Source organism: Amblyraja radiata, chromosome 43 (genome assembly GCF_010909765.2).
Source record: "Amblyraja radiata isolate CabotCenter1 chromosome 43, sAmbRad1.1.pri, whole genome shotgun sequence".
In the NCBI taxonomy this organism is placed as follows: Eukaryota; Metazoa; Chordata; class Chondrichthyes; order Rajiformes; family Rajidae; genus Amblyraja; species Amblyraja radiata.
The window spans coordinates 7,238,875-7,259,540 of record NC_045998.1 but is presented as its reverse complement, the minus strand read 5'-3'; the positions used below and the strand labels follow the sequence as shown (position 1 = coordinate 7,259,540).

The following is a 20,666-nucleotide window of genomic DNA, read 5'->3' as shown; positions in this document are numbered from 1 at the left end:
TTCAATGTGATCACGGCTGATCATCCCCAATCAGTACCCTGAAGGTAGCGGGGAGATGAGTGTGTGGCCAGGATTGTCACTTTTGCAGCAACTCAGATCATTTGTTTCCAAAAAGAGGGCTGATTTATCATCCTGCATCCGCCCACCTGTGACTGTGATGTCCCTGTAGATGTCAACTCTCGGGGCTCACCCCCTTCCCTATTCCCACTTCAGTGTGAACCTCATTTCTTGCATCAGGTGTACACCCACTGTCAGGGCATCATATATAAGTCACAGAAGGATCACAAACCTTTTTGTTCCTTTGCTGTACAGGCCACTGAATCACCGCCCCAGTCACCAGCTTCAGCCATGTTGTAGACAGGCGATCACAAACTCTGTAGCCCTGGAATAATCAATATTAATAGACCCATCAGGTGACAATTGAATGTGAAGGAAGACATTGCCTTGTGAACCAAAACAAAGCTTTACAGTGTAGCGGAGATGTGGAAAACATCCCATACAAACAATAGACAATAGGTGCACGAGTAGGCCATTCGGTCCTTCGAGCCTGCACCGCCATTCAATATGATCATATTTGGTCTCCTAATCTGAGGAAAGACATTCTTGCCATAGAGGGAGTACAGAGAAGGTTCACCAGACTGATTCCTGGGATGTCAGGACTTTCATATGAAGAAAGACAGGATAGACTCGGCTTGTACTCGCTAGAATTTAGAAGATTGAGGGAGGATCTTATAGAAACGTACAAAATTCTTAAGGGGTTGGACAGGCTAGATGCAGGAAGATTGTTCCCAATGTTGGGGAAGTCCAGAACAAGGGGCCACACACAGTTTAAGGATAAGGGGGAAGTTTTTTAGGACCGAGATGAGGAAAAAAAAATTCCCACACAGAGAGTGGTGAATCTGTGGAATTCTCTGCCACAGAAGGTAGTTGAGGCCACAGTTCATTGGCTATCTTTAAGAGGGAATTCTGGGGAATAAAATTGATTTGCTTGATTTTTTTTTGCTGGTGTTTAAATAACTGTGTGTGTGCGTGCGTGTGTGTGTGTGTGCGTGTGTGTGTGTGCGTGCGTTTGTGCGTGCGTGCGTGTGTGAGTGTGTGTGCGTGCGTGTGTGTGTGTATGTGTGTGTGTGTGTGTGTGCGTGTGTATATATGTGTGTGTGCGTTTGTGTGCGTGTGTGTGTGTGTGTGCGTGTGTGTGTGTGTGTGTGCGTGCGTGTGTGTGTGTGTGTGTGTGTGTGTGTGTGTATATGTGTGTGTGTGTGTGCGTGTGTGTGTGTGTGTGTCTGCGTGCGTGTGTGTGTGTGTGCGTGCGTGTGTACGAGCGTGTGTGCAAGAGTGTGTGTGTCTGACCTTCTCTTCGTTTGAGTTGATCTCTGGGAGTTTCGCCCCCCTGACTTCACACGCCCGTTTTGCGTTGTCATATGTTATTTTCTTGGCCGAGATGAAGTAACACTTATCTTTGAACAAGTTCCACCCTGGAGCGCAGACATTCTCTACTGGTTAATAAAGAGTTTATCAGTTAGTCTCAAAGACACATCACTCACACAAAGTGCTGGAGTAACTCAGTGGGACAGGCAGCATCTCTGGGGAGAAGGAATGGGTGATGTTCTGGGTCGAGACCCTTCTTCAGATTTCCCTCGGGCTCGCTGTCGCTCCCTCTCCGGGCGCCCCTAAACTAAACGAGCGGCGAGCGCGCGCGCGCGCGCGCGCGAGCGCGCGCGCGCGCGCGCGCGCGAGCGGCGAACACAAACACACACGAGGCCGCCCCCCCGCCCGCGCGCGCACAGGCACCCGCGCGCGCGCGCGCGCCCGCGCGGGCCCACACACACACACACGCGGAACAGGCACCCTCCACCACCCGCGCGCGCGCTCTCACACACACACACACTATCCCTCTCTCACTCACCCTCTCCCCCCCTCTCTCTCTCTCTCACACACACACATACTATCCCTCTCTCACATTCACCCTCTCTCCCTCTCTCTCTCACATTCACCCTCTCTCCCTCACACACTCTCTCCCTCTCTCTCTTTCTCTCTCTCACACTCCCTCTCACATTCACCCTCTCTCTCACCCGCTCTCTCTCTCACACACACTCTCCCTCTCTCTCACATTCACCCCCTCTCTCTCTCTCTCCCTCTCCCCTCTTTCTCCCTCCAAAACTAAATTAAAGTCTCTTGCCCAGAGTAGGGGAATCGAGGACCAGAGGACATGGGTTTAAGGTAAGAGGGGGGGGAAAGATTGAATATGGATAGGACAGGTTTGGAGGGATATGGGCCAAACGTAGGCAGGTGGGACTAGTGTAGATGGGGCATGTTGGTCGGGGTGGGACTAGTGTAGATGGGGCATGTTGGCCGGGGTGGGATTAGTGTAGATGGGGCATGTTGGCCGGGGTGGGACTAGTGTAGATGGGGCATGTTGGCCAAGGTGGGACTAGTGTAGATGGGGCATGTTGGCCGGGGTGGGACTAGTGTAGATGGGGCATGTTGGTCGTGGTGGGACTAGTGTAGATGGGGCATGTTGGTCGGGGTGGGACTAGTGTAGATGGGGCATGTTGGTCGGGGTGGGACTAGTGTAGTTGGGGCACGTTGGCCGGTGTGGGCAAGTTGGGATCTGTCAGTATATTAGAGAGCTACTCACCTTTCACTCTCTGGAGATAGCTCTGGACATCTCTACAGAGCTGGATATTGGTTCCGTTAAGGTTCTGGATTTCGCTCTTCAGATGGCTAACCTCCTGGAGGGATTCGGAGTGGAGGGAGCGATAGGCAGAGAGATTCGCCATCGAGACGGAAAGATTCCCAGCGCAACTTTGGCCCGAGAGATTCAGCCTCGAGTTCTCGTACACGCAGATGTCTAGCGTGGAGTTCAGGGCCAGATATCGCTCGTCAGATCGCCGGAGGCTGTCGTTCAACTCCAGAAATCCTGCGCTCAGTTCAGCAAAGCTTCTTTCAGCTTGGCCGAGATCTCACCGTAGCCGAGACACTGAAGGAGAGAGAAAGTTCACAGAGTTCGCTGACGTTCTAATTTTAAAAGGCGAGGCAAACAATTGGGCAGCAGCCACCTGACAACCAAAATTCATTTTGTGAACACAAACTTTTGAAAAAGGCGAGGCAAGCAAGCAATTCCCGATGTTGGGGGAGTCCAGAACCAGGGGCCACACACACACAGTTTAAGAATAAGGGGTCGGCCATTTAGAACGGAGACGAGGAAACACTTTTCCACCCAGAGAATTCTCTGCCTCAGAGGGCGGTGGAGGCCGGTTCTCTGGAAGCTTTCAAGAGAGAGCTAGATAGGGCTCTTAAAGATAGTGGAGTCAGGGGATATGGGGAGAAGGCAGGAACGGGGTACTGATTGGGGATGATCAGCCATGATCACAGTGAATGGCGGTGCTGGCTCGAAGGGCCGAATGGCCTCTACTCCTGCACCTATTTTCCATGTTTCTATGTAAGCCTCCATTCCTTTCCCGTCCATATACCGATCCAATTTATTTTTAAATGATAAAATCGAACCTGCCGGCCTCCACCACTTCCACTGGAAGCTCATTCCACACACAGCTACCACTCTCTGAGTAAAGAAGTTCCCCCGCATGTTACCCCTAAACTTTTGTCCCTATTGATAGGGGACGATCAGCCATGATCGCAATGAATGGGCGGTGCTGGCTTCAATAGGCCGAATGGCCTCCTCCTGCGCCTATTGTCTCTGTTTCATAGCAAAAGGATTTGAGTATAGGAGCAGGGAGGTTCTATTGCAGTTGTACAGGGTCTTGGTGAGACCACACCTGGGGTATTGTGTACAGTTTTGGTCTCCTAATCTGAGGAAAGACATTCTTGCCATAGAGGGAGTACAGAGAAGGTTCACCAAACTGATTCCTGGGATGGCAGGAATTTCATATGAAGAAAGACTGGATAGACTCGGCTTGTACTCGCTAGAATTTAGAAGATTGAGGGGGGATCTTATAGAAACTTACAAAATTCTTAAGGGGTTGGACAGGCTAGATGCAGGAAGATTGTTCCCGATGTTGGGGAAGTCCAGAACAAGGGGCCACACACAGTTTAAGGATAAGGGTGAATGAAGTCTTTTAGGACCGAGATGAGAAAAACATTTTTTTTCTCTGCCACAGAAGGTAGTTGAGGCCAGTTCATTGGCTATATTTAAGATGGAGTTCGATGTGGCCCTTGTGGCTAATGGGATCAGGGGGTATGGAGAGAAGGCAGGTACAGGATACTGAGTTGGATGATCAACCATGATCATATTGAATGGCAGTGCAGGCTCGAAGGGCCGAATGGCCTCTACTCCTGCACCTATTTTCTATGTTTCTAGGTTTTTATGCTGCTGCACCCGCTGAGTTTCTCCAGCATTTTTGTGTACTTCCCCACAGCCATCAGGCTATTAAACCTGGCTCGGACAAAACTCTGAACATTAATAACCCATTATCTGTTATTTTGCACTTTATTTATTCATGTGTTTTGTTGTCAATGTTCTATGTTCTGTGTGCTGAAGCAAAGCAAGAATTTCATTGTCCTATCAGGGACACATGACAATAAACTTGAACTACTTGAACTAGAACAAGTTGTCCAACAACTTAAGGCTGTGCACGCCAGACGTCGTATATGTATGTCGTTTGTTTCTTTATACTATTCTTAGAACAAATGTAAAGCACTTTGGCCATCGAGAGTTGTTTTTTAAATGTGCGAAAGAAATAAATGTGACTTGACTTGAGGGGGAATGACGGGCACTAGGACCCAGCGCAGTCAAACCCAGGGGAACCAACCCTGTCAAACGCTATAAGATCTTTGGTCAATAGGACAGGGGTCGCTGCAGAGACACCAAGACGCTGCGCCGCGGCCTCCCAGGGGGCGCTGCTGCTGGAGGACCAGAGGGCGCCCACTCCCGACAGTCTCGCCTCGGCTTCGGGGGGAGCGTGGGGGCGGGGAAAGGACGAGGGGCCGAGCGGCGGCGACCCCCAGGTCCTGCCCCCCCTGCTGTCGGGCAGCGCCGGCGGCCAATGACAGCGGGTCCCGCATCCCCCACGACGTCACAAAGAACCAGGACCCTCCCCCTCCCACTGACGGGCAGCGCCAGCGGCCCAGACGTCACAAACGACTAGATCCCGACCCCTCCCTCCCCCCCATTGACGGGCAGCGCCGGCGGCCAATGATATTGGGTCTCGCATCCCCCCCCTCCCCCACCCACGGCCCCAGACGTCACAAACAACTAGGTCCCGCCCCCTCCCTCCCCCACACTGACGGGCAGCGCCGGCGGCCAATGGCATTGGGTTCCGCATCCGCCAGGGGGTTCCGCATCCCGCCCCGACGTCACAAACCACCAGATCCCGTCCCCTCCCTCCCCCACACTGACGGGCAGCGCCAGCGGCCAATGGGAGCCGGGCCCGCATCCCCCCCCCCCGCCCCATACGTCACAAACCACCAGATCCCGCCCCCTCCCTCCCCCACACTTACGGGCAGCGCCAGCGGCCAATGGGAACGGGTGCCGCATCCAACACGTCACAAAGAACCAGGTCCCGCCCCCTCCTTTCGTCCGATCAATCAGACCCGCGTCCCCGCCCCCTCCCCCCCTAACATAACATACCATTGGCTTTCTTCACTACCTGCTGCACCTGCATGCCTACTTTCAATGACTGGTGTACCATGACACCCAGGTCTCGTTGCATCTCCCCTTTTCCTAATCGGCCACCATTCAGATAATAGTCTACTTTCCTGTTTTTGCCACCAAAGTGGATAACCTCACATTTATCCACATTATACTGCATCTGCCATGCATTTGCCCACTCACCCAGCCTATCCAAGTCACCTTGCAGCCTCCAAGCATCCTCCTCACAGCTAACACTGCCCCCCACTTCGTGTCATCCGCAAACTTGGAGATGTTGCATTCAATTCCCTCGTCCAGATCATTAATATATATTGTAAATAGCTGGGGTCCCAGCACTGAGCTTTGCGGTACCCCACTAGTCACTGCCTGCCATTCTGAAAAGCCCCCGTATATTCCTACTCTTTGCTTCCTGTCTGCCAGCCAGTTCTCTATCCATATCAATACTGAACCCCCAATACCGTGTGCTTTAAGTTTGTATACTCATCTCTTATGTGGGACCTTGTCGAAAGCCTTCTGAAAGTCCAGATATAACATATCCACTGGTTCTCCCTTATCCACTCTGCTAGTTACATCCTCGAAAAATTCTATAAGATTCGTCAGACATGATTTACCTTTCATAAATCCATGCTGACTTTGTCCAATGAATTCACCACTTTCCAAATGTGCTGCTATCCCATCTTTAATAACTAACTCCAGAATTTTCCCCACCATCGATGTTAGACTAACTGGTCTGTAATTCCCAATTTTCTCTCCCTCCCTTTTTAAAAAGTGGGATTACACTAGCTACCCTCCAGTCCTCAGGAACTACTCCAGAATCTAAAGAGTTTTGAAAAATTATCACTAATGCATCCATTATTTCTGGGGCTACTTCCTTAAGTATTCTGGGATGCAACTTATCTGACCCTGGGGATTTATCGGCCTTTAATCCATTCAATTTACCTAACACCACTTCCCGGCTAACCTGGATTTCACTCAGTTCCTCCATCTCATTTAACACCCTTGCTATTTCCGGCAGATTATTTATGTCTTCCTTAGTGAAGACAGAAACAAAGTAGTTATTCAATTGATCTGCCATGTCCTCGTTCCCCATGATCAATTCGCCTGTTTCTGACTGCAAGGGACCTACATTTGTTTTAACTAATCTTTTCCTCTCCACATATCTATAAAAACGTTTGCAGTCAGTTTTTATGTCCCACACCCCTGATTGACACCACTGTGTTCCCTCAGCCCCTCCCTCCTCTGTAGCCCTGCTCCCTCCATCCCTTCACTCCCTCCCTCCTCTCTAGCCCTTCACTCCCTCCATCCTCTCTATCCCTGCACCCTCCATCCCTTCACTCCCTCCCTCCTCTAGCCCTTCACTCCCTCCATCCCTTCATTCCCTCCCTCCTTTCACTCCCTCCCTCCTCTCTAGCCATTCACTCCCTTCATCCATTCACTCCCTCCCTCCCTCCTCACTAGCCCTTCACTCCCTCCCTCCTCTCTAGCCCTGCTACCTCCCTCCCTTCACTCCTTCCCTCCCTCCTCTCTATCCCTGCCCCCTCCATCCCTCCCTCCCTCCTCTCTAGCCCTGCTCCCTGCACCCCTTCACTCCATCCCTCCCTCCGCTCTAGCCCTTCTCCCTCCATCCCTTCACTCCATCCCTCCCTCCTCTCTAGCCCTTCAATCCCTCCCTTCACTCCCTCCCTCCTTCCTCTCTAGCCCTGCTCCCTCCATCCCTTCACTCCCTCCCTCCTCTCTAGCCCTGTTCCCTCCATCCCTTCACTCCCTCCCTCCTCTCTATCCCTGTTCCCTCCATCCCTTCACTCCCTCCCTTCTCTCTAGCCCACCTGACTTGTTCCATCCATCCCCCTCATTCTAACCCTCATAGAAACATAGAAAATAGGTGCAGGAGTAGGCCATTTGGCCCTTCGAGCCTGCACCACCACGACCACTCCCACCTCTCCTTTCCCACTTTCTCCACCCCTCCACACCAAGCAGTCTGAAGAAGGGTCCTGACCTAGAATGTTGCCTCTCCATAGGTGCAACTTATTCCAGGAGATTGGTTCTTTTTTTGTAAACCAGCATCTGCTGTTCCATGTATCTAGACTAGACGTGCATTCCATCCTACACTTGCGCTCTGTCCGCCAAGGCCTGGTGGATCTCCCGGTTGCCAACCATTTTAACTCCCCTTCCCACTCCCACACTGGTCTTTCTGTCCTGGGCCTCCTCCATTGGCAGAGTGAGGTGACACGCAAACTGGAGGAACAGCACCTCATAGCCTACAGCCCAATGACATGAACATTAAATTCTCCAAATTAGAAACATAGAAAATAGGTGCAGGAGTAGGCCATTCGGCTCTTCAAGCCTGCACCACCATTCAATATGATCATGGCTGATCATCCAACTCAGTATCCTGTACCTGCCTTCTCTCCATACCCCGTGATCCCTTTAACCACAAGGGCCACATCTAACTCCCTCTTAAATATAGCCAATGAACTGTGGCCTCAACTACCTTCTGTGGCAGAGAATTCCACAGATTCACCACTCTCTGTGTGAAAAAAAATGTTTTTCTCATCTCGATCCTAAAGGATTTCCCCTCTATTCTCAAACTGTGACCCCTTGTCCTGGACTTCCCCGACATCGGGAACAATCTTCCTGCATCTAGCCTGTCCAACCCCTTAAGAATTTTGTAAGTTTCTATAAGATCCCCCCTCAATCTTCTAAATGCTAGCGAGTACAAGCCGAGTCGATCCAGTCTTTCTTCATATGAAAGTCCTGCCATCCCAGGAATTAGTCTGGTGAACCTTCTCTGTACCCCATCTATGGCAAGAATGTCTTTCCTCAGATTAGGAGACCAAAACTGTACACAATACTCCAGGTGTGGTCTCACCAAGGCCCTGTACAACTGCAGTAGAACCTCTCTGCTTCTATTCTCAAATACAAGCCGATTCTCTCCAGTCTTTCTTCATGTGAAAGTCCTGCCATCCCAGGGATCAGTCTCGGTCCTAAAAGACTTCCCCCTTATCCTTAAACTGTGTGACCCCTTGTTTGTGCGTTAGTAATGTACTGTTTGCCAGCTTGTTGACCCTCTGTGTTCCCCTCCTGCAGGGTTTAGGAGCCGTTGCTGTGGACGGAGAGACGGGGACGTGAGCGACCATTGAGGGCGGCCAGGGTGCCGGTGAGACCCCCCCCCCCCCTCTCTGCTCGGTGTGCGGGCTGAGCTTTGAGGGGCTGAGTCGGTGGAGGACCACATGTCGGGGCGCAAGAGGGAGAAGTGTTATGAGTGCGACGTGTGTGGCAAGGCCTGGGAGTGCCCGAGCCTGCTGGAGACCCACCGGCGGGTGCACACGGGCGAACGCCCCTTCGACTGCCCAGGCTGCGACAAGAGCTTCATGTCGGCACGGGACCTGAAGAGACACCGGCGGGTGCACACGGGCGAGAGGCCCTACGGCTGCTCCACCTGCGGCAAACGCTTTGCCCAGCGGTCAGGGCTACGGAGGCACGGGCGGGTGCACACGGGAGAACGCCCCTTCACCTGCTCCGACTGCGGCAAGGGCTACAAGACGTCCACGCACCTGCAGGAGCACCGGCGCACCCACACCGGGGAGCGGCCCTACACCTGCGGTGACTGCGGCAAGGGCTTCACCCGCACGGACAGCCTGCTGGAGCACCAGCACACCCACACCGGCGAGCGCCCCTTCACCTGCGCCCAGTGCGGCAAGGGCTTCATCCGCTCCAGTATCCTGCTGAAGCACCAGCGCACCCACACCGGCGAGCGCCCCCACACCTGCGTCCAGTGCGGCAAGGGCTTTGCCCGCTCCACAAGCCTGCGGGAGCACCAGAGCACCCACACCGGCGAGCGCCCCTTCACCTGCGCCCAGTGCGGCAACGGATTCACCCGCTCCTCCAGGCTGCTGGAGCACCAGCGCACCCACACCGGCGAGCGCCCCTTCACCTGCGCCCAGTGCGGCAAGGGCTTCGCCCGCTCCTCCAGGCTGCTGTCCCACCAGCGGGTGCACGCCGGCGACAGTCCCGTCCCCAGCCCGGTGTTTGCCATGGACTCCCACGCCCTGTCCCACCAGCACGTGCACACCAGCGGCCAGCCCTACGACTGCCCGTACTGTGGTGAGTCGTTTGACAACTCGCGGGGGTTGCAGCAGCACCAGCGGTCCCACGCCGGCGAGCCGATGCTCCCACTGCGGCAAGGGTTTCAAGAGCACACGGGGGCTGCGGGAGCACCGGCTGATACACACCGGAGAGAGACTCTTTGAGTGCGCTGAGTGTGGCAAGGGTTTCACCCGCATGTCCAGCCTGTGGCAGCACCGGCGTACCCACAGTGATGAGCGTCCCTTCCCCTGCCCGTCCCGTGGTAAGGGCTTCAGCCGCCTTGACCACCTGCGAGTCCACACCGGCCAACGCCCCTTCATTTATTAAGGTCCCATATAGGTACCTGTCAAACTTTCTTAAGAATGGTTTCGGCCCGAAACGTTGCCTATTTCCTTCGCTCCATAGCTGCTGCTGCACCCGCTGAGTTTCTCCAGCATTTTTGTGTACCTTCGATTTTCCAGCATCTGCAGTTCCTTCTTAAACACTTAATAACTTTCTTAAACATTAGGATAGTCTCGGCCTCGACGACCTCCCCCGGCATCTTGTTCCATTCACCCACCACCCTCCGTGTTGAAAAGTTACCCCTCAGATTCCTATTAAATCTTTTCCCCTTCACCTTGAACCCATGTCCTCTGGTCCTCGATTCTCCTACTCTGGGCAAGAGATTCTGTGCAACTAACTAAGTTGTGTTCCATGCAAGATTCCAGCATCTGCAGTTTCTTGTGTCTCCCTCACCTATATCCACCTATCACTTCTGAAGAAGGGTCTCAATCTGAAACATCACCCATTCCTTCTCTCCAGAGATGCTGCCTGTCCCGCTGAGTTACTCCAGCATTTTGTATCCACTTATCACTTACATGGATACATAGATACATAGAAAATAGGTGCAGGAGTAGGCCATTCGGCCCTTCGAGCCTGCACCGCCATTCAATATGATCATGGCTGACCATCCAACTCAGTATCCCGTACCTGCCTTCTCTCCATACCCCCTGATCCCTTTAGCCACAAGGGCCACATCTAACTCCCTCTTAAATATAGCCAATGAACTGGCCTCAACTACCTTCTGTGGCAGAGAGTTCCAGAGATTCACCACTCTCTGTGTGAAAAATGTTTTTCTCATCTCGGTCTTAAAGGATTTCCCCTCTATCCTTAAGCTGTGACCCTTGTCCTGGACTTCCCCAACATCGGGAACAATCTTCCTGCATCTAGCCTGTCCAACCCCTTAAGAATTTTGTAAGTTTCTATAAGATCCCCCCTCAATCTCCTAAATTCTAGCGAGTACAAGCCGAGTCTATCCAGTCTTTCTTCATATGAAAGTCACGACATCCCAGGAATCAGTCTGGTGAACCTTCTCTGCACTCCTTCTATGGCAAGAATGTCGTTCCCCAGATTTTGAGACCCAAACTGTACGCAATACTCCAGGTGTGGTCTCACCAAGACCCTGTACAACTGCAGTAAAATCTCCCTGCTCCTATACTCAAATCCTTTTGCTATGAATGCTCACATACCATTCACTTGCCAGGCTTTGTCCAGCCCCCATCTCTCTTTTCCAGCTTCCTTCCCCCACCCTCTCCAATCAGTCTGAAGAAGGGTCCTGACTCGAAACGTCGTCTGTCCATTCCCTCTAAAGCAGTGGAGGGATTCAGTGGGTCAGGCGGCAACTGTAGAGGGAAGGGAATCTAAGGCGACCACTCCCACCTCTCCTTTCCCACCCCTCCACACCAAGCAGTCTGAAGAAGGGTCCTGACCTAGAATGTTGCCTGTCCATGCTCTCCAGAGGTGCAACTTATTCCAGGAGATTGGGTCTTTTTTTGTAAACCAGCATCTGCTGTTCCATGTATCTAGACTAGACGTGCATTCCATCCTACACTTGCACTCTGTCCGCCAAGGCCTGCTGGATCTCCCGGTTGCCAACCATTTTAACTCCCCTTCCCACTCCCACACTGATCTTTCGGTCCTGGGCCTCCTCCATTGGCAGAGTGAGGTGACACGCAAACTGGAGGAACAGCACCTCATAGCCTACAGCCCAATGACATGAACATTGAATTCTCCAAATTAGAAACATAGAAAATAGGTGCAGGAGTAGGCCATTCGGCTCTTCAAGCCTGCACCACCATTCAATATGATCATGGCTGATCATCCAACTCAGTATCCTGTACCTGCCTTCTCTCCATACCCCGTGATCCCTTTAGCCACAAGGGCCACATCTAACTCCCTCTTAAATATAGCCAATGAACTGTGGCCTCAACTACCTTCTGTGGCAGAGAATTCCACAGATTCACCACTCTCTGTGTGAAAAAAAATGTTTTTCTCATCTCGGTCCTAAAGGATTTCCCTTCTATCCTCAAACTGTGACCCCTTGTCCTGGACTTCCCCAACATCGGGAACAATCTTCCTGCATCCAGCCTGTCCAACCCCTTAAAATTTTTGTAAGTTTCTATAAGATCCCCCCTCAATCTTCTAAATGCTAGCGAGTACAAGCCGAGTCGATCCAGTCTTTCTTCATATGAAAGTCCTGCCATCCCAGGAATCAGTCTGGTGAACCTTCTCTGTACCTCCTCTATGGCAAGAATGTCTTTCCTCAGATTAGGAGACCAAAACTGTACACAATACTCCAGGTGTGGTCTCACCAATACCCTGTACAACTGCAGTGGAACCTCCCTGCTCCTATACTCAAATCTTGCTCCTATACTCAAAACTCAAAGTTTTAATCCACAATTTGAGAGGGAGAAGGGTAAATCGGAGGTGTCAGTGTTTACAGTTGAATAAAGGGGACTATGGAGCCATGAGGGAGGAGCTGGCCAGAGTTGACAGGAAAGATACCCTAGCAGGGATGACAACAATGGCAGGTATTTCTTGGAATAACACAGAAGGTGCAGGATCAGTTCATTCCTAAGAGGAAGAAAGATTCCAAGTGGAATAAGGGGCGACCGTGGCTGACAAGGGAAATCTGGGAGAGTATAAAAATAAAAGAGAAGTACAACATAGCAATGATGAGCGGGAAAAGCCAGAGGATTGGGTAACTTTTAAAGAGCAACAGAAAATAACTAAAAATGCCATACGGGGAGAAAAGATGAGGTACGAAGGTAAGCAGATGATCTTGTGGTCTATAGTCCATCTAGCGCTGGTCTCCAGCAACTCCTTACAGCATCTCCCCCCCTTGTCTGCCTTCCGCAAAGACCGCTCCCTCCGTGTGAGGTTATCCACTTTGGTGGCAAAAACAGGAAAGTAGACTATTACCTAAATGATGGCCGATTAGGAAAAGGGGAGATGCAACGAGACCTGGGTGTCATGGTACACCAGTCATTGAAAGTAGGTATGCAGGTGCAGCAGGCAGTGAAGAAAGCGAATGGTATGTTAGAATTCATAGCAAAAGGATTTGATTATAGGAGCAGGGAGGTTCTACTGCAGTTGTACAGGGTCTTGGTGAGACCACACCTGGAGTATTGCGTACAGTTTTGGTCTCCTAATCTGAGGAAAGACATTCTTGCCATAGAGGGAGTACAGAGAAGGTTGACCAGACTGATTCCTGGGATGTCAGGACTTTCATATGAAGAAAGACTAGATAGACTTGGCTTGTACACGCTAGAATTTAGAAGATTGAGGGGGGATCTTATAGAAACTTACAAAATTCTTAAGGGGTTGGACAGGCTAGATGCAGGAAGATTGTTCCCGATGTTGGGGAAGTCCAGAACAAGGGGTCACAGTTTAAGGATAAGGGGGAAATCTTTTAGGACCGAGATGAGAAAAACATTTTTCACACAGAGAGTGGTGAATCTCTGGAATTCTCTGCCACAGAAGTTAGTTGAGGCCAGTTCATTGGCTATATTTAAACTGTGAAACAGCCAAACTCTCTGACCTGGGTGTTACTGCTAACACATGCAGATGGATCAAGGACTTTTTAACAGACCGCCCACAGACTGTCAGGATGGGGTCCAATCACTCCCCAGTCCTGACGCTCAGCACAGGAGCGCCACAAGTTTGTGTGCTGAGTCCCATCTTATATACAATATACACCTATATACATCTCCCAGGACCTCAAATGGCAAATGAACACCGTCACTCTCGTGAAGAAGTCACAGCAGCTGCTGTATTTCCTGAGGTCTCTGCGGCGAGCAAACGTTTCACAGCCGCTGCTGCTGTCCTTCTACCGGTGTGCCGTGGAAAGTATCCTCTCCTATGGCATCCTGGTGTGGTTTGCTAGCTGCACTGTGGCTGAGAGGAGGGCGCTGCAGAGAGTTATTAAAACTGCACAGAGCATCACAAACGCTCAACTGCCCTCCCTGGATGACATAAACAGGGCCCGATGCTTGCGCCGGGCCACAAACATCAAACAGGACACATCACACCCTGCCAATCACCTTTTCACTCTGCTACCCTCTGGGAGGCGATTCAGGTCTCTGAAGGCTGGCACCGGTAGACTAAAAATAGTTTCTACCCATGTGCGTAAAAGAACTTAATTCTAACAGAGAACACTGGGGAAGCACAATATAATTCGGGGTGCAAGATAATGCGCAATATTCTTTTAAAATATTTTTAATACCTATTTATTATTTTTTTTACTGATATGTGTATATGTGAGTCAATGGCTGTGTTTGTTCTTTTTAAACCGAAGAAGATGCAATGGAATTTCGTTGCACAGTATTGTGCAATGACAATAAACGTATTCTATTCTATTCTATTCTAAGAGGGAGTTAGATGTGGCCCTTCTGGCTAAAGGGATCAGGGGGTATGGAGAGAAGGCAGGTATGGGATACTGAGTTGGATGATCAGCCATGATCATATTGAATGGCGGTGCAGGCTCGAAGGGCCGAATGGCCTACTCCTGCACCTAATTTCTATGTTTCTAACTCCCTTGTCAATTCTTCCCTTCCCTCCCGCACCACCCCCTTCCCCGGGCACTTTCCCTCGCAACCTCAAGAGATGCTACACTTGTCGCTTCACCTCCCCCCTCCACTCCATTCAAGGACCCAAGCAGTCGTTCCAGGTGCGACAGAGGTTCACCTGCACCTCCTCCAACCTCATCCATTGCATCCGCTGCTCTTGATGTCAGCTGATCTACATCGGTGAGACCAAGCGGAGGCTTGGCGATCGTTTCGCCGAACACCTCCGCTCGGTCCGCACTAACCAACCTGACCTCCCGGTGGCTCAGCACTTCAACTCCCCCTCCCATTCCCAATCTGACCTCTCTGTCCTGGGCCTCCTCCATGGCCAGAGCGAGCACCACCGGAAACTGGAGGAGCAGCACCTCATGTTCTACTTGGGCAGTCAGCACCCTAGCGGCATAAACATTGAATTCTCCAATATCCGGTAGCCCTATGTTGTCTCCTCCCCTTCTCCGCTCTCCCTCAGCCCTCGGGTTCCTCCTCTTCCTTTTTCCTTTCTTCTACCCGCCCCCCACCCCCCTACAAGGAGGGAGGGGAGAAGACTCAAGGAGGGAGAACAAGGAGGGAAGAGACAAGGTCTTTAAGACTTTTGCCTTCCATCACAGTGAGGAGGTGGATTCACTATGGTGAATGTTAAATCTGTGTTTATTGTGTGTTTTGTTATTTTATTCCATGTTATAACTGCAAGGCACGAAATTTCCGCTTGGGCAGTCTGCACCCCAGCGGCATAAACATTGAATTCTCCAATTTCCGGTAGCCCTTCCCGACAATAAAGGATACTTGACATGACATCATTCTGAAGAAGGGTTAGAAACATAGAGAATAGGTGCAGGAGTAGAGGCCATTCAGCCCTTCGAGCCTGCACCGCCATTCAATATGATCATGGCTGATCATCCAACTCAATATCCCGTACCTGCCTTCTCTCCATACCCCCTGATCCGTTTAGCCACAAGGCCACATCTAACTCCCTCCTAAATATAGCCAATGAACTGGCCTCAACTAACTTCTGTGGCAGAGAATTCCAGAGATTCACCACTCTCTGTGTGAAAAATGTTTTTCTCATCTCGGTCTTAAAAGATTTCCCCCTTATCCTTAAACTGTGACCCCTTGTTCTGGACTTCCCCAACATCGGGAACAATCTTCCTGCATCTAGCCTGTCCAACCCCTTAAGAATTTTGTAAGTTTCTATAAGATCCTCAATCTCCTAAATTCTAGCGAGTACAAGCCGAGTCTATCCAGTCTTTCTTCATATGAAAGTCCTGCCATCCCAGGAATCAGTCTGGTGAACCTTCTCTGTACTCCCTCTATGGCAAGAATGTCTTTCCTCAGATTAGGAGACCAAAACTGTACGCAATACTCCAGGTGTGGTCTCACCAAGACCCTGTACAACTGCAGTAGAACCTCCCTGCTCCTATACTCAAATCGTTTTTGCTATGAAATGGGTTTCGGGCCAGGAACGTGGCCTATTTCCTTCGCTCCTTAGATGCCGCTGCCACACCAGCTGAGTTTCTCCAGCACTTTTTGTCCACCTTCCATTTTCCAGCATCTGCAGTTCCTTCTTAAACACTGAGGTTGCCACAGGGTGAGGAGGACTGACGGGCACTAGGACCCAGGGGAACCAACCCTGTTAATAGGACAGGGGTCGCTGCAGAGACAGACAGAGAGACACCAAGACGCTGCGCCGCGGCCTCCCGCCGCCAGGGGCGCTGGACCCGGAGGACCAGAGGGAGCTGCAACGCGGCCTCCCGCCGCCAGGGGGCGCTGCAACCGGAGGACCAGAGGGCGCCCAGACCCGACAGCCTCGGCTCGGGGGTGGGGAGGAGGGGGCGGGGAGAGGACGAGGGGCTGACCGGCGGCGGCGGCGGCTTTTCCCACTTGAGCTTCCGGGGGCGCGGAGACGGGAGACGTCGACCCGACACGACGCATCTCCATGAACTTTGGCAGCGGGTCCCGCTTTCCCCCCCCACCCGACGTCACAAAGAACCCGGCCCCGCCCCCTCACTGACGGGCAGCGCCGGCGGCCAATGGCAGCGGGGCACGCTTCCCTCCCCCTGACGTCACAAATGACCAGGTCCCGCCTCCCCCACACTGACGGGCAGCGCCGGCGACCAATGGCAACAGGTCCCGCACCCAGCACCTCACAAACAATCAGGTCCCGCCCCTTCCTTGCGTCCGATCCATCCGACCCGCATCCCCGCTGATGAGCGCGTCCTATAGGTCGAGCCGTAGCCCCGCCCCACGGACTGACACCGCCCATCCCGCCCTAGCGACGGTTGCCAGGGCGCGAGCGGCCCCGGTCCCCGCGGCTCCTACACCACGTGGGGGGGGGGGGAGGGGAAACAATGAAAGCAGCTGCAGATGCTGCAAACCTGAGATTAAACCTCAAGGGGGGGGAGGCAGGTTACAAAATGCTGGAGTAACTCAGCGGGACGGGCAGCGTCTCTGGGGAGAGGGAACGAATGGGCGACGTTTCGAGGTCGAGACCCTTCCTCAGACTGAGGGTCGCACGAGAGACGTAGATGGTGATGTGGAGTGAAAAGCTTCTACATAGAAACATAGACAATGGGCGCAAGAGTTGGCCATTCAGCCCTTCGAGCCAGCACCGCCATTCAATGTGATCACGGCCGATCATCCACAATCAGTACCCCGTTCCTGCCTTCTCCCCATATCCCCTGACTCTCTCTCGCTATCTTTAAGAGCCCTATCGAGCTCTCTCTTGAAAGAATTATCTCTAGAGAACCGGCCTCCACCTGAGGCAGAGAATTCCACAGACTCACAACTCTCAATGGGAGAAAAAGTGTTTCCTCGTCTCTGTTCTAAATGGCCGACCCCTTATTCTTAAACTTTGTGTGTGTGTGTGGCCCCTGGTTCTGGACTCCCCCAACATCGGGAACATGTTTCCTGCCTCTAGCATGACCGAACCCTAAATAATCTTGCTAAGAAACTCACACGGAAGCTCTCGCTCACTTTAGCACTATTAAATTAATCTTTTCGCCACTGCTTCTCACAATGTATGTTTCTTGTAGCTATGGGGACCAGAGTAGCACACCGCACTCCCCAAGTATTGCCACACACACACACACACACACATCTTTTGTACAGCTCTCTATAACATGATGTCCCAACTAACTCTTAGAAACATAGAAGCATTGACAATAGGTGCAGGAGTAGAGGCCATTCGGCCCTTCGAGCCTGCACCGCCATTCAATATGATCATGGCTGATCATCCAACTCAGTATCCTGTACCTGCCTTCTCTCCATACCCCCTGATCCCTTTAGCCACAAGGACCACATCTAACTCCCTCTTAAATATAGCCAATGAACTGTGGCCTCAACTACCTTCTGTGGCAGAGAATTCCAGAGATTCACCACTCCTGTGTGGGTAAAAAAATGTTTTTCTCATCTCGGTCCTAAAAGAATTCCCCCTTATCCTTAAACTGTGTGTGGCCCCTTGTTCTGGACTTCCCCAACATCGGGAACAATCTTCCTGCATCTAGCCTCTCCAACTCCTTGAGAATTTTGTAAGTTTCTATAAGATCCCCCCTCAATCTTCTAAATTCTAGCGAGTACAAGCCGAGTCTATCCAGTCTTTCTTCATATGAAAGTCCTGACATCCCAGGAATCAGTCTGGTGAACCTTCTCTGTACTCCCTCTATGGCAAGAATGTCTCTCCTCAGATTAGGAGACCAAAACTGTACACAATACTCCAGATGTGATCTCACCAGAGCCCTATACAACTGCAGAAGAACCTCTTTACTCTATACTGAAATCCTCTTGTTATGAAGGTTAACATTCCATTAGCTTTCTTTACTGCCTGCTGTACCTCTAAGCCAACTTTCAGTGACCGGTGTACAAGGACGCCCAGGTCTCGCTGCACATCCCCCTTACCTAACCTAACTCCATTGAAATAATAATCTGCCCCCTTGTTTTTGCCGCCAAAGTGGATATCCTCACATTTATCTATATTATACTGCATCTGCCACGCATCTGCCCACTCACTCAACCTGTCCAGGTCACCCTGCAACCTCCTAACATCCTCTTCACAGTTCACACTGCCACCCAGCTTTGTGTCATCCGCAAACTTGCTAGTGTTGCTCCTAATTCCCTCTTCCAAATCATTAATATATATGGTAAACAGTTGCGGCCCCAACACCGAACCTTACGGCACTCCACTCGCCACTGCCTGACATTCTGAAAAGGACCCGTTCACTCCTACTCTTTGCTTCCTGTCTACCAACCAATTTTCTATCCATGTCAACACCCTACCCCCAATACCATGAGCTCAAGATGGACCACTCCTGCGAAAAACAATCGACAATCGGCAATGTAGGCAACCCGACTTGTCTTTCTTCAGGTTCCCCATTAAGGAGGAAAGGTAAGAAACCATTTATTACTTCTGTGGCATATTGAAAATTTTATTTAGCCTGTTCAATCTCTCACTGTAGTTAGATCATTAAGCTCAGATAGTCGAGTCCTCATGGCAACATCTTTGTTAAAATCTTCTCAAGAGCATTTTATTTCTACATCTCTGTTATTTAATGCAGAATAAGAGCATATTGACTGCATGATATTTTCTGTAATTTCAGATGTCGACAGTGGACATGATCTCCTACACCGAACTGTGGAGTATTTGTCAAATAACTGCCGTCTTATGTACATTGTGTGAAATTGTGATTTGTTAACTGCACAAAACTAATGCAAATGGCGATTTATTTATTATTGTATCTACGTTGGACATTTTGCTCTTTGGTGTAAGCAGGGGTGGGGCTATCATTGTGTTACATACGTTAAATTGTACATCACTTTCACTGGTTAGCTGCCAGCCCACCAGCTGTCAGTGACTGAACTGCCAACCCACAAGCCGTGAGTAAATGAACTGCCAGCCCACTAGCTGTAAGTGACTGAACTGCCAGCCCACCAGCCGTAAATGACTGAACTGCCAGCCCAATAATCCATTCAGTCCACCCTCTCAACCTTCTCTCTCACAGTCTGTCACCTGTGGGCAGAATTTCTGGCAGTTTCTCAGCTTCCAGCCTGCCAGGTCTGAGTGACTGTACTGCCAGACCTCAGTGACTGAGTTGCCTGGACTTAGTGATTGAGCTGCCAGCCCAAGAATCCATTCGGCCCACAATGTCCATACTAGCCCTCTGGAAACCAGTCCCTTCGGCCCACAACACCCATACTAGCGCAACAGAGAGCCCCTCCCCCCAACTGGCCAGCAATGTAGGAATTGGTGGAGAGGTGGAATATTGCATTGGGTGACCAGCCCACCCGTGTGATGCTGGGACCCAACGGGTCCCACTTAGTCTAGTGATTGTGTATAAGTTGGACATTTTGTCCTTTGTTTGAAATGTGTTGAATTTGACATCACTTTTATTGATTAGCTGATATGCAAATCACTGCAACCCTGTATATGTCGCGCATAAAATGATGTAAATAAAAAGTGTTTTCCTTGTTTAAGAAGTTCAATTTAGAATTATTTGAAATTGTGGGGGTTGGTACAAAATACAGCTGACCCACAAATGTGTTGTTATGAGATATTCACATTTTAAAAATCCATGTCTCAAAAAAAGCAAGAAGGTCCCCATGTTATTTGACCAACTTATCGGATGAATTTAAATATGTAGGTATGTATGCATTAGTTTTGCTCCTAATTCCCTTTTCCAAATCATTAATATATATGGTAAACAGTTGCGGCCCCAACACCAAGCCTTGCGGCAAAAAAATCCAGAAGATTAGTCAAACATGATTTCCCTTTCATAAATCCATGTTGACTTGGACTAATCCTTTTACTGCTATCCAAATGCCCCATTATTACATCTTTAATACACCACCAAAGTCGGGCTAACTGGTCTGTAATTCCCCGTTTTCTCTCTCGCTCCTTTCTTGAAAAGTGGGATAACATTAACTATCCTCCAATCCATAGGAACTGATCTTAAATCTATTGATCATTGGAAAATGATCATATGTATATATATATGTATGTGTATATATGCATGTATGTGTATATATGCATGTATATGTATATGTGTGTATACATGTATGTTTATATATATGTTTATATATGTGTGTATATATATGTGTGT

At 50.6% G+C, this 20,666-nt stretch overlaps 1 protein-coding gene across 1 annotated transcript; it reads right to left on the bottom strand.

Moving 5' to 3' along the window:
* Nucleotides 1–365: 365 nt before the first annotated feature.
* Nucleotides 366–3,030, bottom strand: LOC116968017 (versican core protein-like). The gene is made up of 3 exons (XM_033014650.1): nucleotides 2,639–3,030; nucleotides 1,320–1,493; nucleotides 366–382 (listed from the first exon to the last, which is right to left on the bottom strand). The coding sequence occupies exons 1-3, from the start codon at nucleotides 2,778–2,780 to the stop codon at nucleotides 366–368; spliced, it is 333 nt and encodes a 110-aa protein (XP_032870541.1). The 5' UTR covers nucleotides 2,781–3,030.
* Nucleotides 3,031–20,666: the final 17,636 nt, after the last annotated feature.